The sequence below is a fragment of the Neodiprion fabricii genome, chromosome 6 (genome assembly GCF_021155785.1).
Source record: "Neodiprion fabricii isolate iyNeoFabr1 chromosome 6, iyNeoFabr1.1, whole genome shotgun sequence".
In the NCBI taxonomy this organism is placed as follows: domain Eukaryota; kingdom Metazoa; phylum Arthropoda; class Insecta; order Hymenoptera; family Diprionidae; genus Neodiprion; species Neodiprion fabricii.
The window spans coordinates 30,219,194-30,246,126 of NC_060244.1; the positions used below are offsets into that span (position 1 = coordinate 30,219,194).

The 26,933-nt window shown below is 43.0% G+C and overlaps 1 protein-coding gene across 7 annotated transcripts; it reads right to left on the minus strand.

Annotated features, from left to right (window-relative positions):
* On the minus strand, positions 1–26,215 carry LOC124184316 (hexokinase type 2). Of its 7 annotated transcripts, none has more exons than XM_046573871.1 (7): positions 25,957–26,215; positions 3,811–3,973; positions 2,389–2,744; positions 2,200–2,299; positions 1,726–2,080; positions 1,256–1,526; positions 1–1,139 (listed from the first exon to the last, which is right to left on the minus strand). In XM_046573871.1, the coding sequence occupies exons 1-7, from the start codon at positions 26,011–26,013 to the stop codon at positions 1,062–1,064; spliced, it is 1,380 nt and encodes a 459-aa protein (XP_046429827.1). In that variant the 5' UTR covers positions 26,014–26,215; the 3' UTR covers positions 1–1,061. The 7 variants fall into 7 exon arrangements, with proteins under 7 accessions (XP_046429827.1, XP_046429832.1, XP_046429826.1 ...); XM_046573876.1 differs by lacking the exon at positions 25,957–26,215 and adding an exon at positions 23,665–23,706; XM_046573870.1 differs by lacking the exon at positions 25,957–26,215 and adding an exon at positions 22,638–22,934.
* Between the last annotated feature and the right edge of the window lie 718 nt (positions 26,216–26,933).

The following is a 26,933-nucleotide window of genomic DNA, read 5'->3' on the forward strand; positions in this document are numbered from 1 at the left end:
TTTAAATCTCACATTCTTTACTAAAAAAAAATATTTCACAATTATCATCTTGAATATTGATACATCATGCGAATATCATTCGTACTTTCCACAACTACTCGTTCGCACATTCATCAGTTTTCTCAACATATTATATTCATATACAATATTTATGTATACAAGATAAAATAATAATAATAAGTTATTCCATGAAATTTTGAACAAGGTACTAATTCCTAGTTCGTTATTTTAATTGCTATAATTTTGTTGTTAAGGCGACTCTATATATGTATAATGTTAGTTCGACGTTAAGTACATCATATCAAATTGCTCAACAATCTAATATAAAACCGACACACATCATTATACCGGAATACAGTAGTACTTTTTTTTATTTTTTTGCTACCAATTTTCCCTATAAGAAATTTTTCATTAAGTAAACAATTAATATTTCGCATTAAGTAGCACAAGCCTATCAGGGGTACCGAACTCCTAGATTTTTGTGGCGTAAGTACCTTACTTGGATAAGTAGATGATTTTATACATCGTGCTCGTTCGTACGAAAGAAAGTAAAACTAAAGCTCAGAAATATACAATGCATACAGTATCGTAACTTTAGTTATTAGCAATTCGATTTTTTCCGTTGTTTCGCTAGAAATATAATTAACCAATCTGTAAATGATTTCAAGAATATTAGCCTAACAAAGGGTTTTCAAATTATGTAGTCGCCTGCAGTGGTTCCTCGTAACGGTCAACGTCCGACATCTTCGTCGCACCTTGTTTATTACGAACGTTGTACGAAAAATCGAAGTAAACCACTATTATTATCCTACGAATAAATGAATGATGATTACAACCCACGCCAAGGTCATATGTTTAGGAACCGAATTAATCAGCTATTGTACATACTAGGTATATTATACATGTAATAATCAGATTGAATAGCGCGCGCACGCGCCAGGCTGACATCGCTCTAATTTCAAGCTAAACGCTTGTCTGCTATATGTACATGAATGTGCTGATCATCACGTTGAATTGAATTAAGTAAAAAAATTCTCATCAGTCGTTGATCAGGTGCGTCTTCACCGGTCTCGAGAAGCTACGGCGGCGACCAGCGCCGCTCCACGACCACTACCGTCTTCCGACAACATCAGGTCAAACTGTAAGAGAAAACCGTTTCCAATAAATAAAAATTATCCCACAATCGAGCGGATAAACCATTTGCTAATATTTTATTCTTCGCGTCTACTTCTGCTACTAGTCCCGATATACTTGCCTTATGACTCTGAAGATGACCAATTTTCTCCGTCATTAAATCATGAAAATGAGGATGGAACCTATAGACAGATCCGTCAATACCGACAGTAACGTTGTCCTCTCCCATTTTGTTGAGGAGAGTAGCGATTCCGGCACTGGAAAGGTGAGCTGCTCTCCGCGAGACAACTGAACAAACATATCTCACGTTCTCGCAGTCCTGATCTACGGCATTCCGGATTCCCAACTCGGCCAAAACTTGCCGGCAATTCCCGTACTTGCCCTTCGCGTCACTGTATGGAGAAGAAATAATTTTTCATTCGCCGCATGACGTTTTATTCTCAGTCTTTGAGACCCTATTGAATGTTGAAGAGATACTCCAAGGACGCATACCGTGAATATTCGTAGACTATTTTGGGAATATGCACATTGAGAAATCATAAGAAGAAATCACAGTGATGCTCAAAGTGAAATAGTAAAATTCCCAACTACCTTTCGATCTCGGATACGTATTTCGTGAAGAATTTCCCCCTCTGTCGTAGGCCATTTGGACATTTTCCACCGAATAAGAGACCGTCCGTTGCTAGTTTTTCGAGCACGAGGCGAGTCAGCTCGCCCATGTACATCCCCGATATCATTTTCTCGAATATCTGTCTCCTCGGGTTTATCGAATTGTTGTCGATGTCGTGATCATACTCAGTCAGTATGAAGTCAAGGACGCCACCCTCGCCGAAAGCACCCCACTCCGTGTTTATCAGCATGTTCGGTTTGTCGTAGTTACCGCTTTCGTGATTCACGCACTGGACATTGCTAGTCTTCTCCACGTAACAGGCGTTCGAACCGGTACCTTTAAAAATCAGAAAACAGCAGGTGATGGATGATAAGTTGGTGCACAACTTTTTATTCATCGATCATCTATCTAATTCGCCTTCTTACGATCAAAACTTAAATAGCGATCACACCCACCAACTATCAGACCAATGCGACAGTTCCGGTTCTTCCACGCGCAGGACATGAGGGTGCCGGTTGTATCGTTCAGGATGGCACATACGTCAATTTTCACGTCCTAAAATACAAAGGAGTGAATGAGTAAATAGTGGACAATGTTTTACACGGATGCAAGGCAAATTTACGTCGTTGCATTCCGATTCTTACGTTTCTCCTAGCGATTGCCTCCTCGAGCAGTGCGACGACGTCCTCGCCGACGACGCCGCTGCAGTTGAATCCCTTGGTCCACCGGACCAGCTTTCCTTTGGTAAGTCCGAGCTGGGTCAAAGGAAAGCTGAAGGTAAATCCCAAGGGAAGAATTACGTCGTCGAGGCCGAGGTCGGTGATGAAAAGTGCAAGGCACTGAGCGATGTGATCGAAGAGTTGCTTCCCGGTGCCAAGCATGAGACTCTGTGGTATCGCGTAGATTTTGCTCTTCATATCAAAGTTGTTACCATCCAGGGTGATCAGCAGAACACGAAAATTCGTTCCACCCAAATCAAGCGCCAAAAACTTTCCCTTCTCTGAAAAATCAATCAATCGATCAAATTCCTTTCCAGGATATAATACCTATGTCGTATAATTTTCAAGGCTATAATAATACACCCATAATCACATGTGATCGTAATAATTCATGTTCAACGTTACAAGTGAAACATCGTGAGTTGTACTTGACTGTGGTAATTCAGTGTGGTTCGATAAAGCGATACCGTCGTGAAAAGTCGACATAGGGTCATTTTTGAACTTGAGTAGGTACCTGAAGAATTATTTGCAGATTCGACAATATAACAAGCTCACAACTCGTGAATTTTACCAACTGAATACATTCAAATTTTAGGATTCAACATTCAAGTTTGTTTCACGGCAAAAGAGCCAAAATTACTTTTTCGACTTTATTCTTGTTTCACTCATCATCGATTAAAGCGTCCTTTGTCAATATCATACTAGTAAAAGTAAAAAATTCGTCACTATTTTAGTTGCGCAGAAATGTGGTTCTAATTATCATGAACGGTCTCACAAACAAAACATGTTGCTTAAAATCTTCCGTTTCAATATCGAAGATCCACTTTATTTTTACAATACTCGTTTTATCTCCGTCTGAACTATGTTGAGTCATCTTAAACCATTCGCCTTGTTTATGCATGGTGTATAACAACAGCGCCTTGTTATGTGTGGTATATTATTAAGTAGGTTCACAAATACACAACTACGAGGTTAAATCTATGTCTCACATCATTTAGTCGCATGAATAAATTCTGGGTCATTGCCTATCGTCGGCTCGATTATCACTTCATAACGATCATTAATCTTCACACAGAGGACAGAATATACATGTGTGTACATGACATCATTCAGCATTATTATTAATTTTCAAGTGGACAGCAAATTCATCCCCGCATAACGGTGAAAATTCAACTCGTAATCTGAAGTCGAGATTAGTAAAAAGGAAGTCAAGGCGTGGCTTTAAGATTTTTATTGGAAAAAAAAAAAAAAAAAAAAAACTGGTAACGAAACACCAGTTTCATACATTTTATCTCGTGCAGTGTTTTGGCAACAAGACAATCTGCAGCAATATATTTATAAGCTTACCAGTGCCATTCGGAAGATCCTGGACGTAAGTGGTGAAGCATTTAACAACGGCTTCGTCGTGAGTTGCCTTTGATAAACCTTTGTTGATTTCTTCGGTGAGCCTTTGCATGACTAGCTTGAGTTGTTCATCGGAGAGCACCAGATCCTTGCAGGCCTCCCTGATCTGAAACGATCCAGCAATATCGTTTTATTTCCTTGGATAGGGTCAATCATTATACCTATATCATACAAGATATCACGACGATACGTGATAATGTATAAATTGTAACTCATGCATCGCGCGAATAAACGGTGCTGTATAATATTTTTCGACCCAAGTTCGCTCAACAAGTGTATGAAAATCGCAATGATTGAATCGACTGGCTGAAGATTAATCGGAGAGTAAAGTCCGCTATGGCGTGAAGAAAATGACGCTGCGTAATTTTTGTACGAGCCTTACAGATAATCTTCTATAATATAGTATACATTGCAGACGTACAAGATTGGATGACCATACAGTATATGAATAGGTGTGTAGGATGACTTTTAAAATCCGTCGAGTAGCGCACGATTATTGAGAGCTTTTTTCTCTCCTAATTCAAATATCATCCAAACCGGCGGCAAGTATACATACACATACAACTGATCGTTTACTTCGCCGTAAGCTGCAGAAACACGTATCTACGTACGTACGTACGTACAGTACATACATGAAGGTTCTTCCCGATGCGTTGCCGCGCGCAAATGTTTACCCACACTAGTTGCATTAAACCGAAAAAGACATGACAAATAGAGTTACGTCATACTAGCGAACAATAGGCATAATAATGACGAGTCCGCGGGAAAACAAAAAAGAAAGAAAAGAAAAAATAAATTACAGTCGTTGCAACACTGCAGCCCTGTGCATCAGACAGAGCTGTTCTCCTCGATCTCTCCCTGTAATTACCTACTATTATACTAAACTATTTGCATACTTGTGTTAAAATTGATCCTGCCCTAGAAACGACGAGTTTCGCCTCGCACGCGAGACACAAGAGAATTATTGTCACGGACAGAGGTGAACGAGTCAGAGATCGACAGGCCAACAGTCGATATGCGAGTTATGTTTATGATTGAATTGTCGAAATCTAATTGCACCGATCCTCAATGCCCACACAATCATACTATGTATATGTATCATGTATATTATACCGCATTGTCATATAGCTGTAAGCAGTGGTGCAAACTGCAGGCGGTCACGAAGCTCGGGGATTAACCGACTTATGCAGCTGCGTTACGCGAAACTGAAAAACAACGATACAGATAAACGTTAATATAATATTTTACAACTACGTAGCGTCCCGTTATTGTCAAGCACCGCCACAGTTGTTTGTTATATTTCCAGGCATGTCCAATTAGCCACGTACGTGAGGTAAATACACTTATAATACGCATACATACTTATGGTACGTACACGGTGTTACGTGCTAATCATCATTTCGCGCTCACACTAATTCTTCGTCTCTCTTATCTCGAGGTTTTTTCACTCTTCGCCAGACTAAACAATCCCTCGCACATACCGTGCATGGACACCTGACCATGCATCGCCTCTCGTTCCCAGAATCCTAATCACGCTCCTTCCAATAACCGTATACCTCGTATTTACCTCTCGATCTATGCACTTCTTTCTCTTTGCGACTCTCTGATTGATAATCAATAAATCGCCGAGTGCTATTTCACCTACGAAACCCATCTTTGCTTTCAAGACCTCAATCAAGACTACTCATCCCGGTCGTTCTCATTGTCAAACGCAAAGGCGAAGTTGAACCCAGTCGCACTCTATTCCTCGCCGCTTGGGAATAAACGGGTCCCGCAAGTCGTTACAATGGTATATCGGATGTACCCCGTATCGCCTCGAAGCGCACCTGCACAATTCATTGAACGTATCGAACATGATATGAATAATTAATGGCACGGAACAAAGGTCTCGAAAATTTTTACCTACATACGTATAACCGGCTAGCGTGGAATAAAAATTTGTAACAGCGGGTGTGCCCAAATATTACAGTTCTAAGGCAACAGACACGTAGATCCGCTTTACAGGTATTAACCGCGTAGATAGAGACCTGGGCACCCCGCTGGATTATTTACCGATTTGCAGAACATACTCCCTACCGTAGGTATACACTTTCACATCAATTATTGTTATTGCACAACGCAGAAGAGTATCGACTTACGACTGTGTCGCAAACAATAGAACCATCCTCCACGATGTGATAATGTTACGGGTACGCATACCTATGGCGGAAGTTGTCGAATAAATGAATTTTGTTAATACATGCAGAAAGCTATCATTCACCGTTGACAATGAACTTCTCATTGTGTAAGAACAATGCGCAGGTATTCACGACGACCGCTAATTAAATATTAAATCATATCCGTGTAAAAATCCAGCGACTCGCTTATTTTTCTATCAATTTAAATTGATCTATTTTTATAATAACCATCAGCTGTACGGTCTTGAGATTTAAATTTTCATTTTTTCGATGATTGAGATGAGCAATAAAATATCATATAACACACGCATACTTGTATCACACAAGTGAGCCGAAAATTGTGCTAGGTAATTGCAGAACGCGCGTCAAACGAATGCCTTCCCTTGGCTTCTATTCCTCACAGTTAATTAAACGCATCCACTTCGCAGGGGTCGCGTTGAGGAAGGTTTTCCGCGATGTCTGTTATTCCTATATCTGCGGTGCTATAGCGAGGTCTAACATCGATCGGCGACGAGTCACTGACTACTATCGCCATCTCTCTCTACCGCTCCCTCACTTTCTCTTCGTTCTCCTCACTCTCCCTCACTCTTTCTCTGTCTATCAGCAGGTATTTGGACGATTGAGAGTTGTTCTTTTGTATTTGCACTGCTCGTCTGTTTTCATTCTTTTCTTTTTTTTTTAACTCTAATTAAATAAAATGAAAATACCTCTCTCTCTCTCTCTCTCTCTCTCTCTCTCTCTCTCTCTCTCTCTTTCACGCCATTTCTCGGATATCGCGACACACCCGCCTCTGCCAGCCAATGCGAGCCGCTTGCTCACGTGGAAGCGGTGAGATATATACCTATCTACATATACTATATATAATATAGATATATGTGTGTATACACTATATACGCGGCCCTGCGGACTGACCGAAGAGACACGTTTTACGGGTATACTACCTGCTCGCAGACAATCTCCTCGTATGTATCAGCCGCAAGTCGATTAGTGCCACAGAGTAGAAAGTCGCACGGTATTTATCCAACTGTGAATAGTTTAGCTTTGTCTCATTTTTTAATTCTTCTATGTCAACGCTCGAAACGTTCTTCTCGGAAATCACGTACATAGATGCGACACGATTAAATAAAACTTATAATTTCGTTTTTGTTTCGCTGTACATTTTCTCGCTGCGTTCAGATCGCATTATCCGTGTTATAGCATCTACACCGGTATATACAAAAAATGAGTAATTTTCCACAAACGATTGAAGTAACGACTCGGAGTAGTGTTATACTTATATAATATGCATAAACCAAACACCAACAATGATATTGACCAGCCGCCGCAGGTCTTGTGACACGAATCGATCGATATAAGTCGAGTAAGGCTACGCAAGTACGTATAAACGCAAATCATTATACCGTAGGGAAGGTACAGCAAACGAAGGTTCGTTAACAATATATGACCCGCGTCCCGTTTATACCTGTCCCGTAGGTATGTATAGTATGGAAACGATATACCGTATACACGCGCAAATGATGTTTGGCATTTACTCACGTTTCGTTTCGACCCGTTCACAGCCATGGCTTACAAATCCTGATCTGACTGCCGACAAGGTGTACGGACACCCTAAATGCAAACGCGTTAAGGCTTGCGTCACCGGCGTACGGAATCCCAAGCGTTACGCCACTCGTCTAAGGTTTTCAAAAATTCATAATATACGATCTTGACGATGTTTCGTCAGCGGAAAAGTGGCAGGTCACTTGTACGCGAGGATCTCCGGCGCTAAAGATCAGCCGTTCTGATCATGAGAGGTGAGGTACAAGCGTTTCATCTCATCTCTTCCCATCTCACCCCACTCCTCGGCCATCTTCTACTTCTCTTCCTTCTCTTCTCCCTTGACAGGAACGTGCGGTACGCAGACCATCTACCAAGCGCAAATCGACGACGTGTGCCGACACACGTGCAAGCGCCGCTGTAACTTTACCGTAAAATCGGCAGATTCGCGCGTACGCTTGTATAACGATGGACTTGGTATCGATAACGCGGGTATAGACCGCATACTTGCGGGTCTTTTTTATCGCTCTGGTATACCTGTGCGTGATGTCACCAGCGCTCCGATAAGATTCGACAGTTTCCTTTTTCGGTCGATATTTTTTGAAAACACTCTTTTAAGGTTCGTTTTTTCCGGCTTAATACGACCGCTATAACACAAGCTCATAAATCGCGCGTTGCTGTCTCTCCGGATATTCGTATGTATTTTTATTTGCTGAATGCACATAAGCCCAAAACCAAGTATACATATATATAGGTACATATACGAGAATCTAGCTCTGTCTCTGTCTACGCGATATCTATTAACATGTCATATAATTACGCTTCCGGCACCTCCCTTCAACACAAGTATGTATGTCGCAACAGCGATAAAAAAAATGTCCAGCGCCAAGACAATGGACAATATTTCCTGTATAAAATAGTGGCACATGGTTTGTCCGCAAATATAATAGCCACTCCCCTCTTCGCGTGTAATATCGTCCTTTGTTGAAAGTCATGCGAGTTGCCAGCAACTTGATCTAATCTTCGATGGATCATTATAGATTGCACCGGCGATATTGTGGAGAAGTAAATCAATCGGACAGTTTATAATTGGAATGCAATTGGAATCGAATCGCGTATGAAAAAGCTATCATTTCAAAACTTGCGTTTCGTTCGCTCAGACAAAAACTGGTCGTTGTCACAGTTTGTACAAGTATTCGCACTTATTTGTCGAATTAACGAAGTACGTGGGTGACTTTTCCGCGTACAACGCGCAAGTTTAATACCTACGTCGAACATGCACACATAGGGCATGTGTTAAAGTATTAAAGGACGCGGTATCCTTCTTGGAAGGACACGTTACGAACGAGATCAGAACTGTGCCGGTGCGTGCGAAAACGTCGAAATTTTAGTTTCAAAACGCCGGCGTTCTGCCATTCGTACTTCGCTCGACGAAATCATGACTTCTTGACGTAAAACTGTGAACAGGGCACCCATGATACCCAAGATACCCGATTAATCGACAAATAGAGGGTATCGACTTACCTCCGGCAGTATCGGACTCCGCATCCCCATTTTACCAACTCCTATTCAATGACGTACTTTCACAAGTTTCCCAGCAATACAAACGCCACTCAAGTTATAACGCCTCGGCAGTTATAAAATTTTACTTATCTCTCTGCGATAGAAGGAAAAAAAAAACAACTATTCTCCGTGTCAGTAAACCAGCGCCTCTACGTCTCGACTCGCGAGCCAAATACAAAGAAAATAACAACGCGTTTGCGTAAGTGCGATATTGTATGTTTAAATGCCCGCGAAATATGTCTTCTGCTCGCGACAGCGCAACTTGTTCGAATATCGGGAGGCGAATGCGGCTCTCTAGTACCGGTCGCTTCGTGTCGTGTCTGGTCGCTCGGTTTCTCTATCTGCGAGAGGGGCGCGCGCCTCTGGCTGAAACCTCACACACGTGTCACCCGCGACGAGAGATACGCAGGACTCGCCTCCTCTCTCTCACTCTGGCGAAAGGATCGGCGGGAGCGGGAGCGAGAGAGCGAGAGAGAGAGAAAGAGAGGAAGAGGGAAAAGCGTGTGTGTGCAGGCGCTATGAATGAGTACCGCGAAGCTGCGGCGGAAGACGAGAGGGGAGCGATTCGCGTTAAGGAGGAGCGTCAAGGGCAAAAAGGTCAGGCAAGTCCCGGGCCTGGAGGGGCGCCCTGGGGCTCCTCCTCGAAGGTCACGGATATTCACGGAACGCTGACGAGGACAATAATCCGCCAACACCGAAAGAAATGTCCCTGTTCAACAGTGCGCCATGTGACCAACAATAAGTCTCGTAACTAAATCTCGAGAGCAGTGCGTGAGCTGTCACAAGCCTGTGACGAGATCTTTCGTCTCCGCGAGACGGAGTAGAAACAACGGTTGATGGCGATGGGAAATATCCGCGATATCGAAACGGGGTTGAAAAACAAAAGAAAAAAAAAAAAAAAACAAATTCCGAAAATTAGGACGTTTGAATAAATTTCGACACGCGCGTCATACCGCGGTCTGAGGTTGAAGTCAAGGAGTTAGGGGTGCGTGGTGCAATTGTCTCGAGATTCGCGCCATATCGCGCAATCCTCGTTGCTCTGGGTAGGAGGAGAGATGCAATCGGGATGATTATTTCGAATCTGACGCAATTTCGAGCGGCGCCGGCCGCCGTTACGGCCCTGAGCGGCGTCGAGGCGCAGGTCCGTCGCGACCGCCGCCATGCTGCGCTCCTATTGGCTGGGAAACCGGGGGCTCGAGCGGTCGATCCCTTCCCTGACGTCACAGGCTACCCGGCGTGCTTTGCTCGCCTCGGAGCATTGCTCGCCGCGACATGCATATACACATATGGTATGTATATAGGCATCGTGCGTATATCGCATACCTACACCTACATCAATGATTCTCGGTACGTCGCAACTTCCCGCCCTACGACTCAACTGCTATCGTTATTATCGTCGTAATTATCGTTTTTGTTATTATTAATATTATTAGTATTAACATCAACGTTATTCCCCGAGTTATGCCTGCGTAACGCAAATAGATATTATTATGCTGCTCGTATATCGATGCACTTGGCACTCGTGTAATTATGACGACTGGAATGATGGTACGTGTCGTGATTCGTGTAGAAGGTTATACGCGGAAAACTGCATGCGGTCAAGAGGATGCTTGTAGTACAACCAAGTAAAATGTCACTCATTTTCACCATCGCCAAAGTCTTCGCATCACTGAATTCTGCGATAATGCCTGATGTAAAGCTGAACAAATATACCTACGCAAATTTTTTTTTCTTCGTATCGTGCGAGAATGAAGCCAGAAAATTTACGATATACCCACGCTAAGTCCAGGCAATTCAATTGCACGCAATAAAATATTTTTTCTGCCTGATTTTCGCGCTTAAAGACTTTTCTTAACCATAAATTTCTTTCCGTATTGCGTGTAAAATTTTTGTATAAGCTCTGATGATATCCAAACTAAGCAGAAACGACAATTAACGCGATCGACAAATACCGAATACATGTATGCACACGGCTTCGTCCCAAGACCGCTATTCCTCGATTTAGAGAAAAATAGTACGTAAGAGCGAGCTGCTTAATCGCGGATCGTTTCGCTCGGTTTCCTCTTGTCGGAGTGTCAGACACGCGACCCGCCTCGTCTGCAAATAGTTTCTCCGTTCAACGTAAGCGATTATTCAGTAAAATTCTTGGAATTAGTTTGTCGCAACGATTACCCGGTCTTGACGACCACGTACCAATTTCAATGTAATCGTATACTCGGTCAGCGTAACGATATAACATTATTCGCAAAAGAAGACGATGACTAGAAAGAAAAAAGAACAGAAAAATGGGAACCGAAACTGAAACTGAAACTCAAACTCGTCGGATATACGCAGTAATGAAATCTCGCTGTATCGTATACGGTATAAATAATGAAAAGCGTTCGGGAACGCCGAACGATCATGTAACGTAAAACGACGCGTAAGCAATGAAATGTAAAATTAAATTCAGACATCGTAGTCATGCAGCCGTATACCTACGTTATACGTGTCATTATACCCCTGGAATACCGATGTAGAATTGCAAATGACCGATTGGTTATACGTCATTAACGACGAATGCTAGTAGTTGACCTTTCCACCAAAGTTCGCAAGCTGCGCCAAACTTCAGCTACATATGTTACATCTCTGGACATGTAGATATAATGATAGTATACAGGTACAGCCGATATACGTAGGTATAGTTTGCAGCGGTAAGAATCTGTCTGTAATATTCTGCGCAGAAAATCAAGACGATCAAACATGGATCAAACTTGCCTGCCGCATATTCGGTTCATGATTTGTGAGCCTCTTTTCAAAAGTAACTACACACACGTAAGTATGTAAATACATACATATCTATCGCATAACTCAGCTTGTGCTACAGCGCAGAAATACTTCGGTCGTAAAACAAAAACTATACATATGATAATGAATATTGTACGGTGATTATGTCGGGTTCTCGCAACTCGGTCGCTTCGTACGCACGTGTTTTAATCTGCGTGCAAGTATACGTTATGCAATGAGTTACTATAATAACAGGTATGTATGTACATACATACATGCAAAGGCAGACGTACAGAAGCATTATCGTTATTGAGGATCAACCGTATTCCAATTATAACCACGGTAGGTAGATACGTAGGTACGCGGGCACAGGTGCAGGTGTAGGTGTTAGGTGTAGGTGTGACGGAGATAAGGTGTTTAATCTTGGTGGCAGACCGGAGGCAAGCATTTTGAACACCGCTTCAAGATAAAGGCAAGTTAAACACCTGATAAAACAGGAGCAGCCGCCGCAGCGCCGCGTGAGTCCGACATTTACGGATGTCTCGCGATCCACTTTGACTTCGTCATCGTGCCCTCTCAAATAATCGCTAATTCTGACGGAACGCCGCAGCCGGGAGGCTCGTCCCACCGACATTCTTTAATATACATGCATACTTACCGTTCCTGCAACCCCCCCCCCCCCCCCCCGTTTCCCGAATCTCCGTACCGGGTCGCCGACTTCGGATCTTCGCACTTTTATCATACCGCTACCGTATCTGCCGACCGTAACGACGATGACTTTGGCAAACGGTTTTTTTTTTTTTCTTTTTTTATTAAATTTTATCTTTACTTTATTCGTGTCAATAGGAAAGTAATAATGCAATTTCATCCTGCTATAGATGATGTTGCCAAGTATTACACACGGTTTGCTGTACGCGTACCTGCACATAGTTTTATTCGCGTATCGTGGTTTCGTCTTTTTTTTCGTATTTTTACGATTGATCAGAAAAATTGTCACCAGAAGCGTAATCGATTTATAAAAGGAAAGAAAATTATTCCGTCGTTGTTTTATTTATTTCTATGCTCATCGGCCTGAAAGATTGAAGGAAGAAAATATGCCGGAAATAAGTCTCGCGATTGCAATTACAGACTGATCGCCTATAATAATAAACACGCTTACTAACGTATGCGAGGTTCTATTTTTATAAATTTCTTACACGCGAATTGGCCTAGTCCTGTATACAGAAAGCACGTGCATCGAAGCGCGTATGCCAACGACTGGACCGTTGGTCCAGCGAGGTGCCACATGTACCGAGGTACGTATGCATGTACGTGATGCTCGTCACACGACGAACGGAAAGAGAGTTAATAGCTTGAATTGCGAGCCGTTTGTTAGCGTCGAAAGTTTGGTGAAACGATTGATCGACTTTCCATCGCGAACGAGTGCAGCGTGTGTACGGTGTACACTCGTCTACGATAGTGATAAATTGATCTGAAAAGTAGTCGATGCGTAAGAAAGAAAAAAAGGAGTAGAAGAATTAGAACGCACCGTGCATTTCTCATACAGATGACCATATACCTGTAGAAATTACATCGGATAAAAAGTATAAAATTTTTATAATAATGCCGCTGTAATGAAGGTCAAATCGCGTGGCGGTCGAACAGACAGCGCAAAAGATTCGCTTTCAGTGTATGAAAGAATTTTTCATATTACATACCAGAGTACACATAATATATATCAATTATAATTCCCGGCCGTTTGCACAGATATTATATCTGTCACAGCTGTATAACTCGACCTTGCAGACTTTATAGAAAAAAAGCTAGTCACGGCACCTGTGTATTCATTATATTATTATTCCGTATTATCTGTAATAAGAGGAGTGGAAAAGTTTCCGAGTCGCGTGATGTGAAGAAAGATAGTTACATTTTTCATGGCCATACCGCCTGTCTATTGGCATAAGGTCCAAGTCGCAAAAAAAATGCGATTTAAGTGGCAAAAGAGCGTGTAGTGATTAAAAAAAAATTTTTTCATCACCATTCGCACTGAAAATGATCAGAACGTATGATTCAATCGAAATCAAGCGTTTGACAATATAAAGACAAATGGTCGTATGTAAGGCAGATACGACCTTTTTCCATTAACAGGTACACGAAGAAGAAAGATGAAAAGAGAAGGTCGTAACAAACATTTTGTGTTTTGTTTCTGCAATCGTTCTAGAAACCGTTGAAACGCATCGTGGATAAATCGAGATCTGCGAAAATTCAGAAATGTTGTGAAAAAATTCTTCACGACAAGAACGAAAGGGCGTAACCGCAATTTTTATTTTATTTATTTTTTTTTTTGTAAACGCCCCAAAGACTAACGAATCGCGTAAACAATTGAAACTAACAAAGTTATACAGCGAGTATGACGATTTTCTGAACGTCAACTGTCCAAATCGTCAATTATCGGAATGATAAGAATAACAATAATAATATTCGGCGCTTACGCAATTATGCAATTGGACGCGCGATATGATAGTACGGAAATTGGGACCGAATAATTTATCGATCTTGATCAAACCCGCGAGAATTCACTCCGAGTGCGTAGGAGTGAGAACTTGACCTTGAAATCGAGCGCGGCTCAAGTCCCCACGTATTTTGAAGATCGGAATCGGGATTAAATGTACATTCACAAGACATTTGTTCCAGGCCTGCAGCAACGATCCGTCGATTCGCGACGGTAGTTTCGTTCCGCATCAGGCATATCGGTCACTTGAAGAACTCGAAATTAAATTTGCAGCGATTACCGAAATGCAAATAACTGACGTGCTTAACCGTCACTTAGCATCCGACTCGTTAACATAATGCAAATATCTCCGGCGCGACTTCTTCGTACGATAGGTATGTTGAAAAATAAAAACCACAACCACTTACTACGCCTCGACCTGCACCGCCGGTTCTCTTTTACCGATCATTACCTTCCCCTAACAGGCATTTAGCCCGGGCGTTAGGCAGTAATAACCGCAGACATTGTTCACCCGACTCGACGCAGTCGACGCTTGTTTTATGCACAGCCCATTTTTGTTTTCTCAAATTCTGACCCAGTACTTCGTTGAATTTTTACAAAATTGTACGCGCATTAATTCTTCGACGTAACCGTTACATGTACACAAGCAGCAGAGCTTGCTCCAAGGATTGCTGTGGAAATAAACAATTTATTACCCGTCGCAAGGTGTTTCTGTATCCAAATCTGACTGACGGCGCGCAGGCGTAAGGCATAAATATTTTTCATTCTTATCCACTTCGGCTGATGAATAATAAGCGTATCAAATTATGAAATGGCAATAACAATGAGTAAAGAGCTTTTAACTTTACAGTGACTGAGAATATCAGCAGGCAGGATCGTAAATGTTAATCCAGGAAAACATTTTATCTCGATATTTTGGTACAATCGTTTAAAATCATTTGTACAAAAGAAAAGTTCCTCATTGACGTTCAATTACTACATGTTTGTTATTACTCAGCTGCAAAATCATGCTCACCGTAGGCATGAAATTTGTCTACATAATTTCGAGGAAACTCAATCTCCTTTCAATTTACTGAATTCCGCAATAACAATTATTCAAATTAAACTATGAAAAACTCATGTGAAAATCCAGCGTCACGTTATAAACGTGATGTTTGGCGAAATCGGCGAACAAAAATTGCGAGAGAAAATAATGCGTACACGAGGTAAACCCATAAGCGTAATGAGTTACGCACAAGGAAGAGGGAGAAGATTTAAAAAGAAAAAAAGTCAACCTGCGGTCAGGAAGGTACATACGCGGATCTTCTCCTACGTCGCGGCATCGCAGGAGAGAAATGACGCAACTGGATACATAGTTGCGCGATATCGAACCGGTTTGCGTAGTGTGCGTATACCTGTGTACGTACACGCATAGCAATAATATACACACATTGAATCGAATATAGGTTCGCAGGCGTACGAAACCGCGTACCTATACTCGCGTTTGTGCACACACACGCAGCGTGCAGCATTGAAACTAACGTCGCAGATTTCCGAATCGCAATACCGGTTCTTGTAAAAGTACTTGTTTTAAATAACTGTTGCAGCCGCCGCGAGGGCAAAAACTTCCGCAATACCGATTTGTCATTGCATCCGGCTAGCGAAAATTATTATTTAACACCGCGGACTCGACGTGTACACGCGCGTATGCATGCACATTATTATACGAGGAAGCACCCGGCGCGAAATTATCATTTTCTTCCAACGCGATCTTAAACGTTTTTCCTCGTACTCGCATGCTTACGGATTTACTTAATTTTCGTCAGATACTTTTCGTTTTCATGTCGTATATACCTATACACCTCTGAGAAAAAATTCCAAAGGGATCGCATGCATTTTTATTCAATTATTGTACCGTACGAGAGATGGATTTTCTAGCGATCTAACGAAATAAGTAAAGTGGCAGAAATTGGAATCTGTTTTATAGGTTACATACGTCGTGATCGGTTAATTGCGTAACCGGTGATCAATTTGAACCTTGAAGAGCAACGAAGAAGAGTCACGATATGGTTTCTTGGCAAGTACGCTGGGCCGGAATATAAAACAGCGATAATAATCGGCCTTGATCGGCCTTTCGTCGATCTAACCCCCGCCTGCCCTGCCTCTCATCCATAGGATCGTGGAAATTAGGTATGCCATTTTATTATACATACATTTCTAGGCGTCGGATCGCGTTTACGATCGTCTATGCATTACGGGCAAAATGACGGCGTAAAAGTGTAAAAGTTTCGCTTGCATCCACGCGAATGCCTGTAACGGTCGTAGGATTACAGGAACAGAGGCAGTACAATATTGAATTTTACGACTGATAAAGCGATTGCCGCATAACATTTCCAACCTGTAAGCATGTTTGCCGCAACTTAGGCAGCTATGTACTGCGATCAAATTGCAATACCTGTAGTGCATTTAGGCTCTAAGCGACAAGTTTGTTTTGGAAACGTTGAAAGTTTCACCCTGTTTCGCGTTACCATCGGTTGTATATGGATATGTAGAGGTTTGGCCTCGAGCATTCGCACCCGAGATCAATTATGATTATAACATAGAATGTCAAGCTGCGGATAAGATCGTCGAATGCATAATTCAATCGCCGTATACCTGTAAGGCACACACGTTCGATATCCCTGCGGTGTACGTTTGAAAAATGCGGATTTACGGGAATTTTATACTTATGTGTTATATACATAGGCGGTCGGATGTAAAGATTCGCGAAGAGAAGGGGACAATAAGAATCAACGATGAATATTAAAGTACGTGTATCAAATAAATTATATACCTATACGACCAGGAAGCTGGTTAAAGGCCGAATATTCGTGAAAGATCAAACTAAAATAACTTTGTTTCGCGGCCAAACTTAAGTGAGTTCGTTAATCTATCACGATTACAGAAGTCCTGAAAATATTATTTCGCAAAATCATATGGAACAACATGATATATCCTTCGTACCACGCTTACTAATTTACGAATACAACTCGCGAATAGGCCTGGGCATAACGCTGGTATGTAGCTAGCGATGGACGCTGACAATGAGCTAAAAATCACCGATGCGTCGATTAATCAAGTCGATGATAATAATCGAACACGATTCGATTGAATCGGTAAAAATGAATCGATTAATCGATTACTTCGTATTTTTTTTTGAAACGGTGCTTACGAAACAAACATTTCGTAAATTTCATTAGGCAGTCTTGATAGCGGTAAAGTTTTTTTTTTTCAATTTATAGTTTCATTCGAACCATTTTTCAATTTCAGGTGAAAATATTTATTTATCCATCACTCGTTGTATCAAATGAGGTACTTGGTAAGTAAGACAATGATGCTAATTGATACTTTGATCACATAAATTAATACCGCATCGCGTCGTTCATAGGAGTAAAGAACGGAAACCAACAGCGAGGTAAAATCATCGAGTCGATCGATTAATTTACCTTAAAAAATAATCAATTATACTCGATTAATCTAGAAAAAAAATATGTGATTTCATCGAAAATCGATTAACCTCGGTCATTCTTAGCATAACTAAACGTGTCAGACCGCGTATGTTATGATTATTGACGCAGTATACACCATGCGTGAGGTAGATCAGTATGCAAGCAGGTATGGGCGTCGAAGTTGAAGGCGCGAACTGTAAACGTGTACGAACGTTCCAAGCGGTGTCACACACACACACACACACGCACACTGTTGCGCGCGTACGCATGTATGTATATTGCCGAGCGAGCGTTCTAATTACACCTACACGCCTTCGAAGACCCATTGTACATTTTACGTAGAATTATGGTTACACGTACGCGGTATATAATACGACATGTTTCGGATACAGCACGATGGACCGCACATAATTTGTATTATTTATACGCATATCATGTTATCTGTATAATGTGAACATATTTTTCGTAAATACATCATTCGAATAATACATGTACTCTTGGGAGGACTTATCGAATAACTCTCGCGCCGGGATCGGGATTAAGATTTTCTTCTTTCAACTTCTCGACCGCGCGTGTTGCGCGGACTGTTGAAAATTAGTCTGGCCAGAGTTTCCAGCTAATATCAGCTGAAAGCAACACGGGCGTTGACGTCAAGCTGCGCGACTGGTAAAAATATGCATATATGTGTGGGGGGCACGCGGTCTGCGTCGGCACTGTCCGTCGCAAAATTCTTACCGTCAAACGATCGATCCTGTACCGATGACCGAAATCGCGTATACCAGCCTCGACTTTTGAACTGACTTCGATAAGTCTACCTATAAATTTGAATAGGATAAGGGTCATTGCTGTACCTCGTTGTTTCGTCGTCGAGAAATTTCGAGCTAAATTAGAGATCGGGGATTCAAGAATATACTTTATACGTAAAACGTTATGCATTTATAAAATCGTCAGAGTCACAACAATCACAACGACATCGCCATCCGAGAGAACGGGGCACAGACGTCGAGATTTATACCAGGCGTGTAACATCAAGATAAGATTGTTAAGCATAATGTGGATTTCGATTGATTACGATCAACTCTTCGTCGGCTTTTGCCGCGCAGTTAGACGACGCGTTGTAGCTCGAAAGGTGGAAGGGAATGAAAAAAGGAGAAAAAAACGGCAGATTTCCGCGCGAACGTTTATACGCGCGTTTATACCTTTCGACGGGTTTTTGCTTAATTTTCCTGCCCCCTCCCCTGCCCCTCTTGCCGCGATTAAAAGGAAAGGCGAGTCGTGAATTACAGAGTTAGACAGAGAGACTCACGAGTTGTTCGGGCGTCGTGTTTTTCATGATGCGTGTTCCTCGCCTCCGTTTGAAAATTTCCACGTGCTGAGGTGCGGTGTAAGGTGTGCGGTGTAAGGTTTCGGGTATCCGGTGGTCCGGCGACGTCGAGGCACGATCGGCTAATGCAAGTTGCGAAACTAACCCGAGAAACGCGAGCGTGCGACTCGTGCGGCGAACGACGCAAGTCTGTGAACCGAAATAATCGCGAGGGAGAGAAGAAGAAGAAGACGAAGAAGAAGGAAAACGAAGAGAGAGAGAGAGAGGCAGGGAGGGAGGGAAGTACGCACCCAAGTACGTACGACGCGCAAACACACACACACACACACACACACTCGCGCACACGTCTCACGCTCGACGGTGAAAGGACGCCACGGTGGCTTTAAAATAACGCGACGTGTCTTATATATAGGACCTTATATACGTATGCAGGCAGTTAGGCAGGTATTAATAATGGTTGTTCGTTCGTTCGCCAGTCGGACCCTAGAGTCGAACGTGCGGGTAACGTTGAAGAATACATAGTAGGATTTTCTTTGAGACAACGCGCTGCCCTCGCCCGACACGCCGCACTTGCGATTCGTTCGATCGTGATGCAGGTTTCGTTGCCTTTGAAAAATCCGAGGATCGTCCGCCGATGCAGCGCAGAGCGCGACGGATATCTGTAATTATTTACGATCACTGTCGCTGCGTAATTATTATTAATTACCGATCATCGATAGATCGAACCAATGTTTCGTCGTTCCGTTGATCATCGTCCAATGCAGACGCGACCGTGTAAACAATTTATCTATAGGTGCTGCTGCATGGATGCGACGTTTGACCAATAACGACGTATAATTGACACTTTTCCAATCCGTTTGACGTAACGTGAACTTCTAAGTCTGCGGGTAGGTGATCCTCGAAAGGAAAAGAGCGCAGCATATATCGTTCCAATAACTGTACCGTATGCACGTACATACGTGACAGCGGACGAGAGGCAACTATCAAAGATATAACGAACGGCACGAAACTGGAAGACCTTCTGTGACTGATATCGAGTAATTTACTGATTGCGCACACGTCGGTGTGAACATAATTTTTCCGAGTCGATCAAAGTTGTAAAGATAAAGCGACGCTCTCGATCCGCAAATCGAACCCTACAGAATCGTAATATCCGTACAGAGACGGTCCCGTGAAGGTGTAGCAATTGTTAAGAGAGCGATTGACGAACGGCAAACAATTCTTTCACAATCCGATATTGCGACCACATATACAACGTGACGGCATACGATGACTCTCGGTATTCGAGCAACGATCGAAAATCCAACAACATCGAGCTGGTACCTGTGGGATTTGATATTGGCAAGGAATGCGGATCGTCAACTTCGATATCGATCCCCGGCGTCGCGACGCTCCTCCGTCCCAAGGTGACCTTCGGTCACGACTCGCTGTATATCCGACGGCGTCGTTCGCCAGCGATAAGTCGCCACGCGTTGCGCTGCGCGGGGGCCGATGCTCCGAGATATTGGTACACGCGATACGAAGCCGTGAAGAGTGTTCGCGACGTACCGCGAATTGAAAACGAACGGGGGATGGACTGGAGCAATTTTGGCGAAAAATCAGTCACGTTCATCTTGTCGCTACATCTGCAGGAAATATTACCCTTACCCTTTACATTCCGCAGTCGCTAGGATTCCGAGATCGAAGGCCACAGACTGCGGCGGCAATACGTGGGTATACTGCAGACGAATATCAGATTCTACACCGTCACAGCTGTATAAGGTGTAAAAAAAAAAACTTGCACGCAGGCGCCTTTTCGACGAGTCGTCCGATGAAAGGACGCGCGGGTCGATTATTGCCCGCCTTTTACCACATGGATTTTTCCGCCCTCGTGTGTTTGATCGCTGATCGGCTTCCGAAATTTCGCGCAGGGCTCGAGGCCTCGTTATTGAATAAGCGTAGGCATTTCAAGGTCCGAAATTAATCAGGACTTATTGACGGTTAAACACGAATATGTGTACCGACGGCGCGGCGCTTGTTGCCTCGCGACGAACGGAGTCGAACAGCAGGAATTGGTAAAAGAGGCCGTACGTACCCCGAGGACCAAGAGACCACTGGTCGAATAACGCTGACAACCTTCGGGCGAAAGTGAAAGGCGCTTAATTACAGGCGTGCGAATGTCGGGTGAATTTGTCGAATGGTTTATAGGTATGGAGGTCGCCTGCTTGACGATTCTTCGACGGATACGTGGGTGTGCAGCAGGGTGGAAATCAAACGTGTCTGAGAATCGGTAGAACGGTGGGGTCGAAGGAGGATTTTAGAAAGCGAGAGAGGGAGAGAGAGAGAGAGAGAGAGATGAAGGCAAGAGCTGGGTAGATTTTATTTCCTATGCAACACGGGCAATATTTGATAAGTCTATCGGTATAAACCGGTTGGATATCCGTATAACTCGCGATACGTATTTGAAAAAATGTTCACGATTAAAATTCTCACCCGGGAAGGACTATTTTAGTAAATACTACGACATTTGTGGAATTACATTAATTAACCAAGTCCAGACAAAGCCGGAGAGTTGTTAACAAGTGTACGTGGTGATTTCAATTCTACCTTGCCCGAGGTGTTCGCACCTGTAACGCATTTGTAGGATTTTACGAAAGCTCGTATACATAAGCATATGTTATATTGTTACGCGAAAAAAGGTAAATTGTTTCGTTACGTTTGGATATGCCGATGATGAATATCGGCGTGTAATATACCTAGAGTAAAGGTAACGATTGCCTCGTTGATTAAGTGAATAAGTAAAACAGTTAGTCGATCAATTGCCTTTGCGGAAACAGGAGGCGCGCACATCTCTGCCTTCTTTTGCTCTTTGCAGCATGGCTTCCTCACGACTACAGTCACCGGCTGAAAGTTCAAGATACAAGGTCAACGCTATCTCTCAAGGTCGCCCGGATTCATTCAATATGCTTACCCGGAAATTTTCGCGAGAAAATAAAAATACGAATATTAGGAAATCCCGGCATAGCCCGGCATAATTTGGCCATGCAGTGAGAGTATATGTTATAAACCATGTAATCGACTTTGACAAATTCGTACCAAATTCTCCCCAGGCGAGTGCCCGTGCTCCATTTCACGACGTATTTATAACACGTACAACAATTGCAACCCGAATAAATGTTTAATTTTTTTTCACGCGCAGCACTCAAAATCAAATTGGCAATAAATCATCTTTCAAGTCCACCTTAACGCGACTATTTCCCCTGATCGATCACGTCACTGCGAATTTCAACGAAACGGAGCATAGAAAATAATCGATAAACAATCGAAATCGTTCAACGTGAGATTCAAGTTTTGCGCAAACGCTGCCTGCATCTGTCACTGATCATCGCCGGCTGATCCTTTCGGCTCACGGACGATCAAGTACCTGCGTACATCTAATTAATTGGCGAAAAAGCAAGAATCAACGTTACCTCGTCTATCGGTTCGGGACTGTAAGAGTTGTTTGCGTCGTTCTGAACCGGAGCAGCCTCGCCGTTTTTCGCGTAACATGTGCAGATTTTGCTCAGAAGCGAACCGTTCTTCGTCTTCATATTGCCCGACAGCCAGTAACTTCACTTCCACCAATTAATCTGACCAACGTTTCTAAATACCAGGCGATGCAGTCTCGGATGCACTGAATTGTTCAGCGCGTATTACACGGAATCTGGCTTGACGTAGTGACAGCTACTTATATTCTTACAAAGAATCAGGCAGCGGGGTAGAAACACTCGCGGCGTTTGAAAACGGAGTGTGCAGCATCCTCTGGGTACGGACCTAATCTATATTATAAGGACGTACCGGGAGGGGAGAACCTGACCTGCCCGTCTCTCGCTATCCCACCGTGCAAGGGCCAATGGCAAGCCGTTTCACGGCCTGTTTCGACTCCATGGCGTGTGTTTGCACGCACGTATCCAACGGGGGTGGCTCGGGAGGCTCGAGGGCCCTCGATTCTTACTTCCTGTTCAAAATATTACCCAATTCTCACACATGTTTGCCACCGAATGTTTGGGAAAAATATTCCAGAACCTGAGACTCTGTTTTTTCCTGACATTTCCCACGATGGAAACCTGATATTTTCAGTTTTTCCATGACTCAATTGAAAATCCCCTGACAATTCTGAGTTTTCCATAACCCCTTTTAAACGATCCTGACATTTACAAGTTTTCCAGGTATGTCGTCCGACTTCTACATTTAACTGAAATAACCATGCCGATCAAGAATTTACTATACGTTTTGTAGATATTTAAGTGCATGTAATGAACAGCACGTAACTTGTTTCGGATTCAGCCGTACTCTTTGCTTTTCTCTCTTTTCGGTAAATTACAAGTGATTAATGGACAAAATTAGTGTATCGTACGTGCGAGCACGTTGCATGCAATTACGTAAAGTCGAGGCCCCGTTTACGTCTTTAAAAAGCTTTACAAAAAAAACAATTTTGTTTCGCATACGTCACAGTACCTTGATAGTCGGTTTTTGAGTACACATAATCTGCGGGTTGATTTTTGCACAATATCTTATCCTGAGTGTTGAAAGGATAAATAGTCCGCGATGCGTTATCAATATTTCTTACAGCACGTCTATAACTATGTGGCAAAAAGTCAATCACGAATTCTCACGTTCCTTTCACCGAAAAACAAAACTTTTTTCGCAATGACGTTGAGTAAGACCCACGAGTTTATGATCATTAAAAATTATCAGCAATTAACGAAACCAGTTCCGCAATATTGCACAATTCCTTCGTTGAAGCAATTTATAACCACCCCTGTGCGATTCGATCGAGACTTGTTTTCGCACTACCGGATAAGCTCGAATTATATACATGCATATACTCGTTGCGGCAAGTGTCAGATCACGTTGCGGCTGTAAAATAAGCAATAAATACATATAGCATTATTGCTAAGTAAATGTGACAGCTAAACCCCCGTTCGCGCGCGGTGTAATAATTTATAATCTTATCAGCACACTTCAATATTCGTTATAAGCCGACCTTGAAACATTCCGATTTGACAATAAAACGATATATCTTATGAGCAGTAATTTTTATAGCACAACAGGTTGAACTGCCTCGAGTTCCCCTCGGCGAACCGTTATAACCCGGCGTTGTGAAGTGATGCCTTAAAATCGTTCACTCTCGATCTGCCGCAATTGGAAACTACAATTCCATGCACTTCTCGAGTGATTATGTATGTTGCATCTCAGGGTCACTTATTCGTTGCCGAACGCGAAAGGGAGAGAGAGAAAGAGAGAGAGAGAGGAAGAGTAAGAGAGAAAAAGGTTGCGTCAGCCGTACTCGTTTTCAGCAATAAATGTCCCATATTCTTTTGCAAACGGTCGCATTGAATTTCTGCAATGTCTCAATACGCGGATACTGTACGATGAACGACATTTGATCAAAAGAGTTTTATCGGCAATATACCTAATGGATAACACATCTGCCTATAATCGATAGAGCAGCCGTATAACCCTCGCAATGCGATGGAAAAGTTCCACCTTTTTGCCAGTGAAACCACAATGGATGTTGGCACGATTCGACATCATGTTTCTTCTAAGACGTGTCTTAATTTAATGACCGCGTATCAGACTAATCAACAAATGATAAGTATCATAGGGATTATCCTTTTAACGTGCAGAAATCTAAGCAACACCACGGGTGTGCGATTTTATTGCACTTGTAAAGTCTAGTTATTACATGACAAATGACTATAACAACTTCGCGAAATACTTCCTATACTCTACATCGATCTATATTATATTCGGCATCATCTTGTATCATATAGTTTTATGACGATGATTTTGTAAATTCGTAGGATTGTATGGATTACTAGAATTACTAGAGACGGTTCATTTCGTTTTTTTAATCTGTCCGATATTGTAATACTTTAATCACGAGAATTAGCGGCGAAAAATTTTACTATTCCTCGCCTGTTGTCAGTGCAGCCAATGAGAGGAAATATAACGCGGCGTGTGAATTGGGTTTTACAGGTACGGCCTAGCTACGAACACTCTTCGATTGCAGAAAGAACCCTTGTGACGGGACTCTTGGGCACTCGTTAAGACGCGCGTCGGTGACTATCAAAAATAGAAATTCCGCGGAGCCGACGAAAGACCAAAGACCCAAAGACTAGTTCATTTTTAAATAGGAAACTCACATCTTACAATTAGACGCACGCCAACGGCGAATTCGAGCGGATGTGCCGGCTCCACCCCTTCCATTCTCTTCATTCCCCCGTGCTATTAACGCCTCACACGCGAATTACAATACGCGGTATATGTTAAGCCCGTGTCCTTACATGCAATCACGTCGTAAAATTATGGATAAAGGTAACAAGTACGCAATTTCATTAATTGCGTTGCATTAATTGTCCCTGAAGAAGAACGACGCGTCTCGTGAAGATGGAAACGAATGATCGGGCGAATGAGAGATCGGAACATTGCAATAGAGAACTCGCGGGACTATATTCAAATACCAAGGTGACACGAGCGCCCTCGATGCTCAGTCAAAACGGATGGCAATGATATTCAGTTCAGTGGAACAGCGCGCATAATACACCTGATCGGAATATTGTTTTGTACGTAAGGCGTTTCGTGGATCACAGAGCGTGTAGAAGTTTGGGGACCGGAATCGGTGACGGTACGACACGTCCCGAATTGCAGTAGTAACGCAGGAATGGCGTACAACCACGCCAGCGAGTCGAGTCACCAAACCGCAGCTAGGTATAATTACTGTTATATCAGATGAAAAATGCTCACAGCTGGACCGACGTGCTCCCACTTTTCATTGACATAATCCCAATTCTCCTCTTCCATGACGGCCTTGGTCACAGTGATCGCGAGAACGAAGGCGTTATCGGTATTGGTATTCGATACGAGGTACGGCCAGGCTCTCCTCCCCTTAATCGCGGACCGCGATGATCACGCGCGACGATTGATGAATGAATCGAGAGCGCGACGACGAGACAGGAGCTCCTCGGAGCTCGGCTCTGTTTCTCTTCCACCCGCCAGCGAGACGAAGCCAACCTAACGACAGGGATGCGCCTCTTCCTCGAGACGCGACGCGCACCACGTAACTCAAGCGTAGATCGAGGTATCATTATACAGGCATACGAGTCGTTACGTTGCGTTTCGACTTACGTCACGGCTAACGTGTTGGCTCCCCATCGGGCCAACGGGACGGAAATACATCAATCGAGCGTGGGGAAGGGTATTTTTGGAACCTCGACTTCGTTAGTGGCTTCGCTTCGGGAATGTAAATCGTATAAATCCGATCACGCCCATTTGCGACCAAAAACAATGCGAACTCACATCACGTGCAAGACTAAGAATGATGATTTCCTTGCGGTGAACTATCGAACGTAAACGAGTACTCTGATTCGATCGAATCTCTGACGTTTCCTTTTGCATTGCAGATATGATCCGTCGGGCTTGAATGCCGGGCGCGGAACGGACCAGGTAATACTGTACAGGTTGTAGAAACTGGATAAAAGTTACGCAAAACTTTGCCTTTTGACAGGCCGCTCGTGCGTATTCCCCGTGTGATTTATTGTCAATTTGTTCACGCCTGCTGAATTTATTCGGTACGCACAGAGAATCTGCATTGATTGTACCGTCATCCAAACGGAATGTCAAAACCATTTCAACCATACATGTAGATCTGTACAAGCTTCGACATTTTATCCTGAGAAGGACACGCTTCATTTTTGGGTTCATGCAAGAAGAGGGCTGTTGTC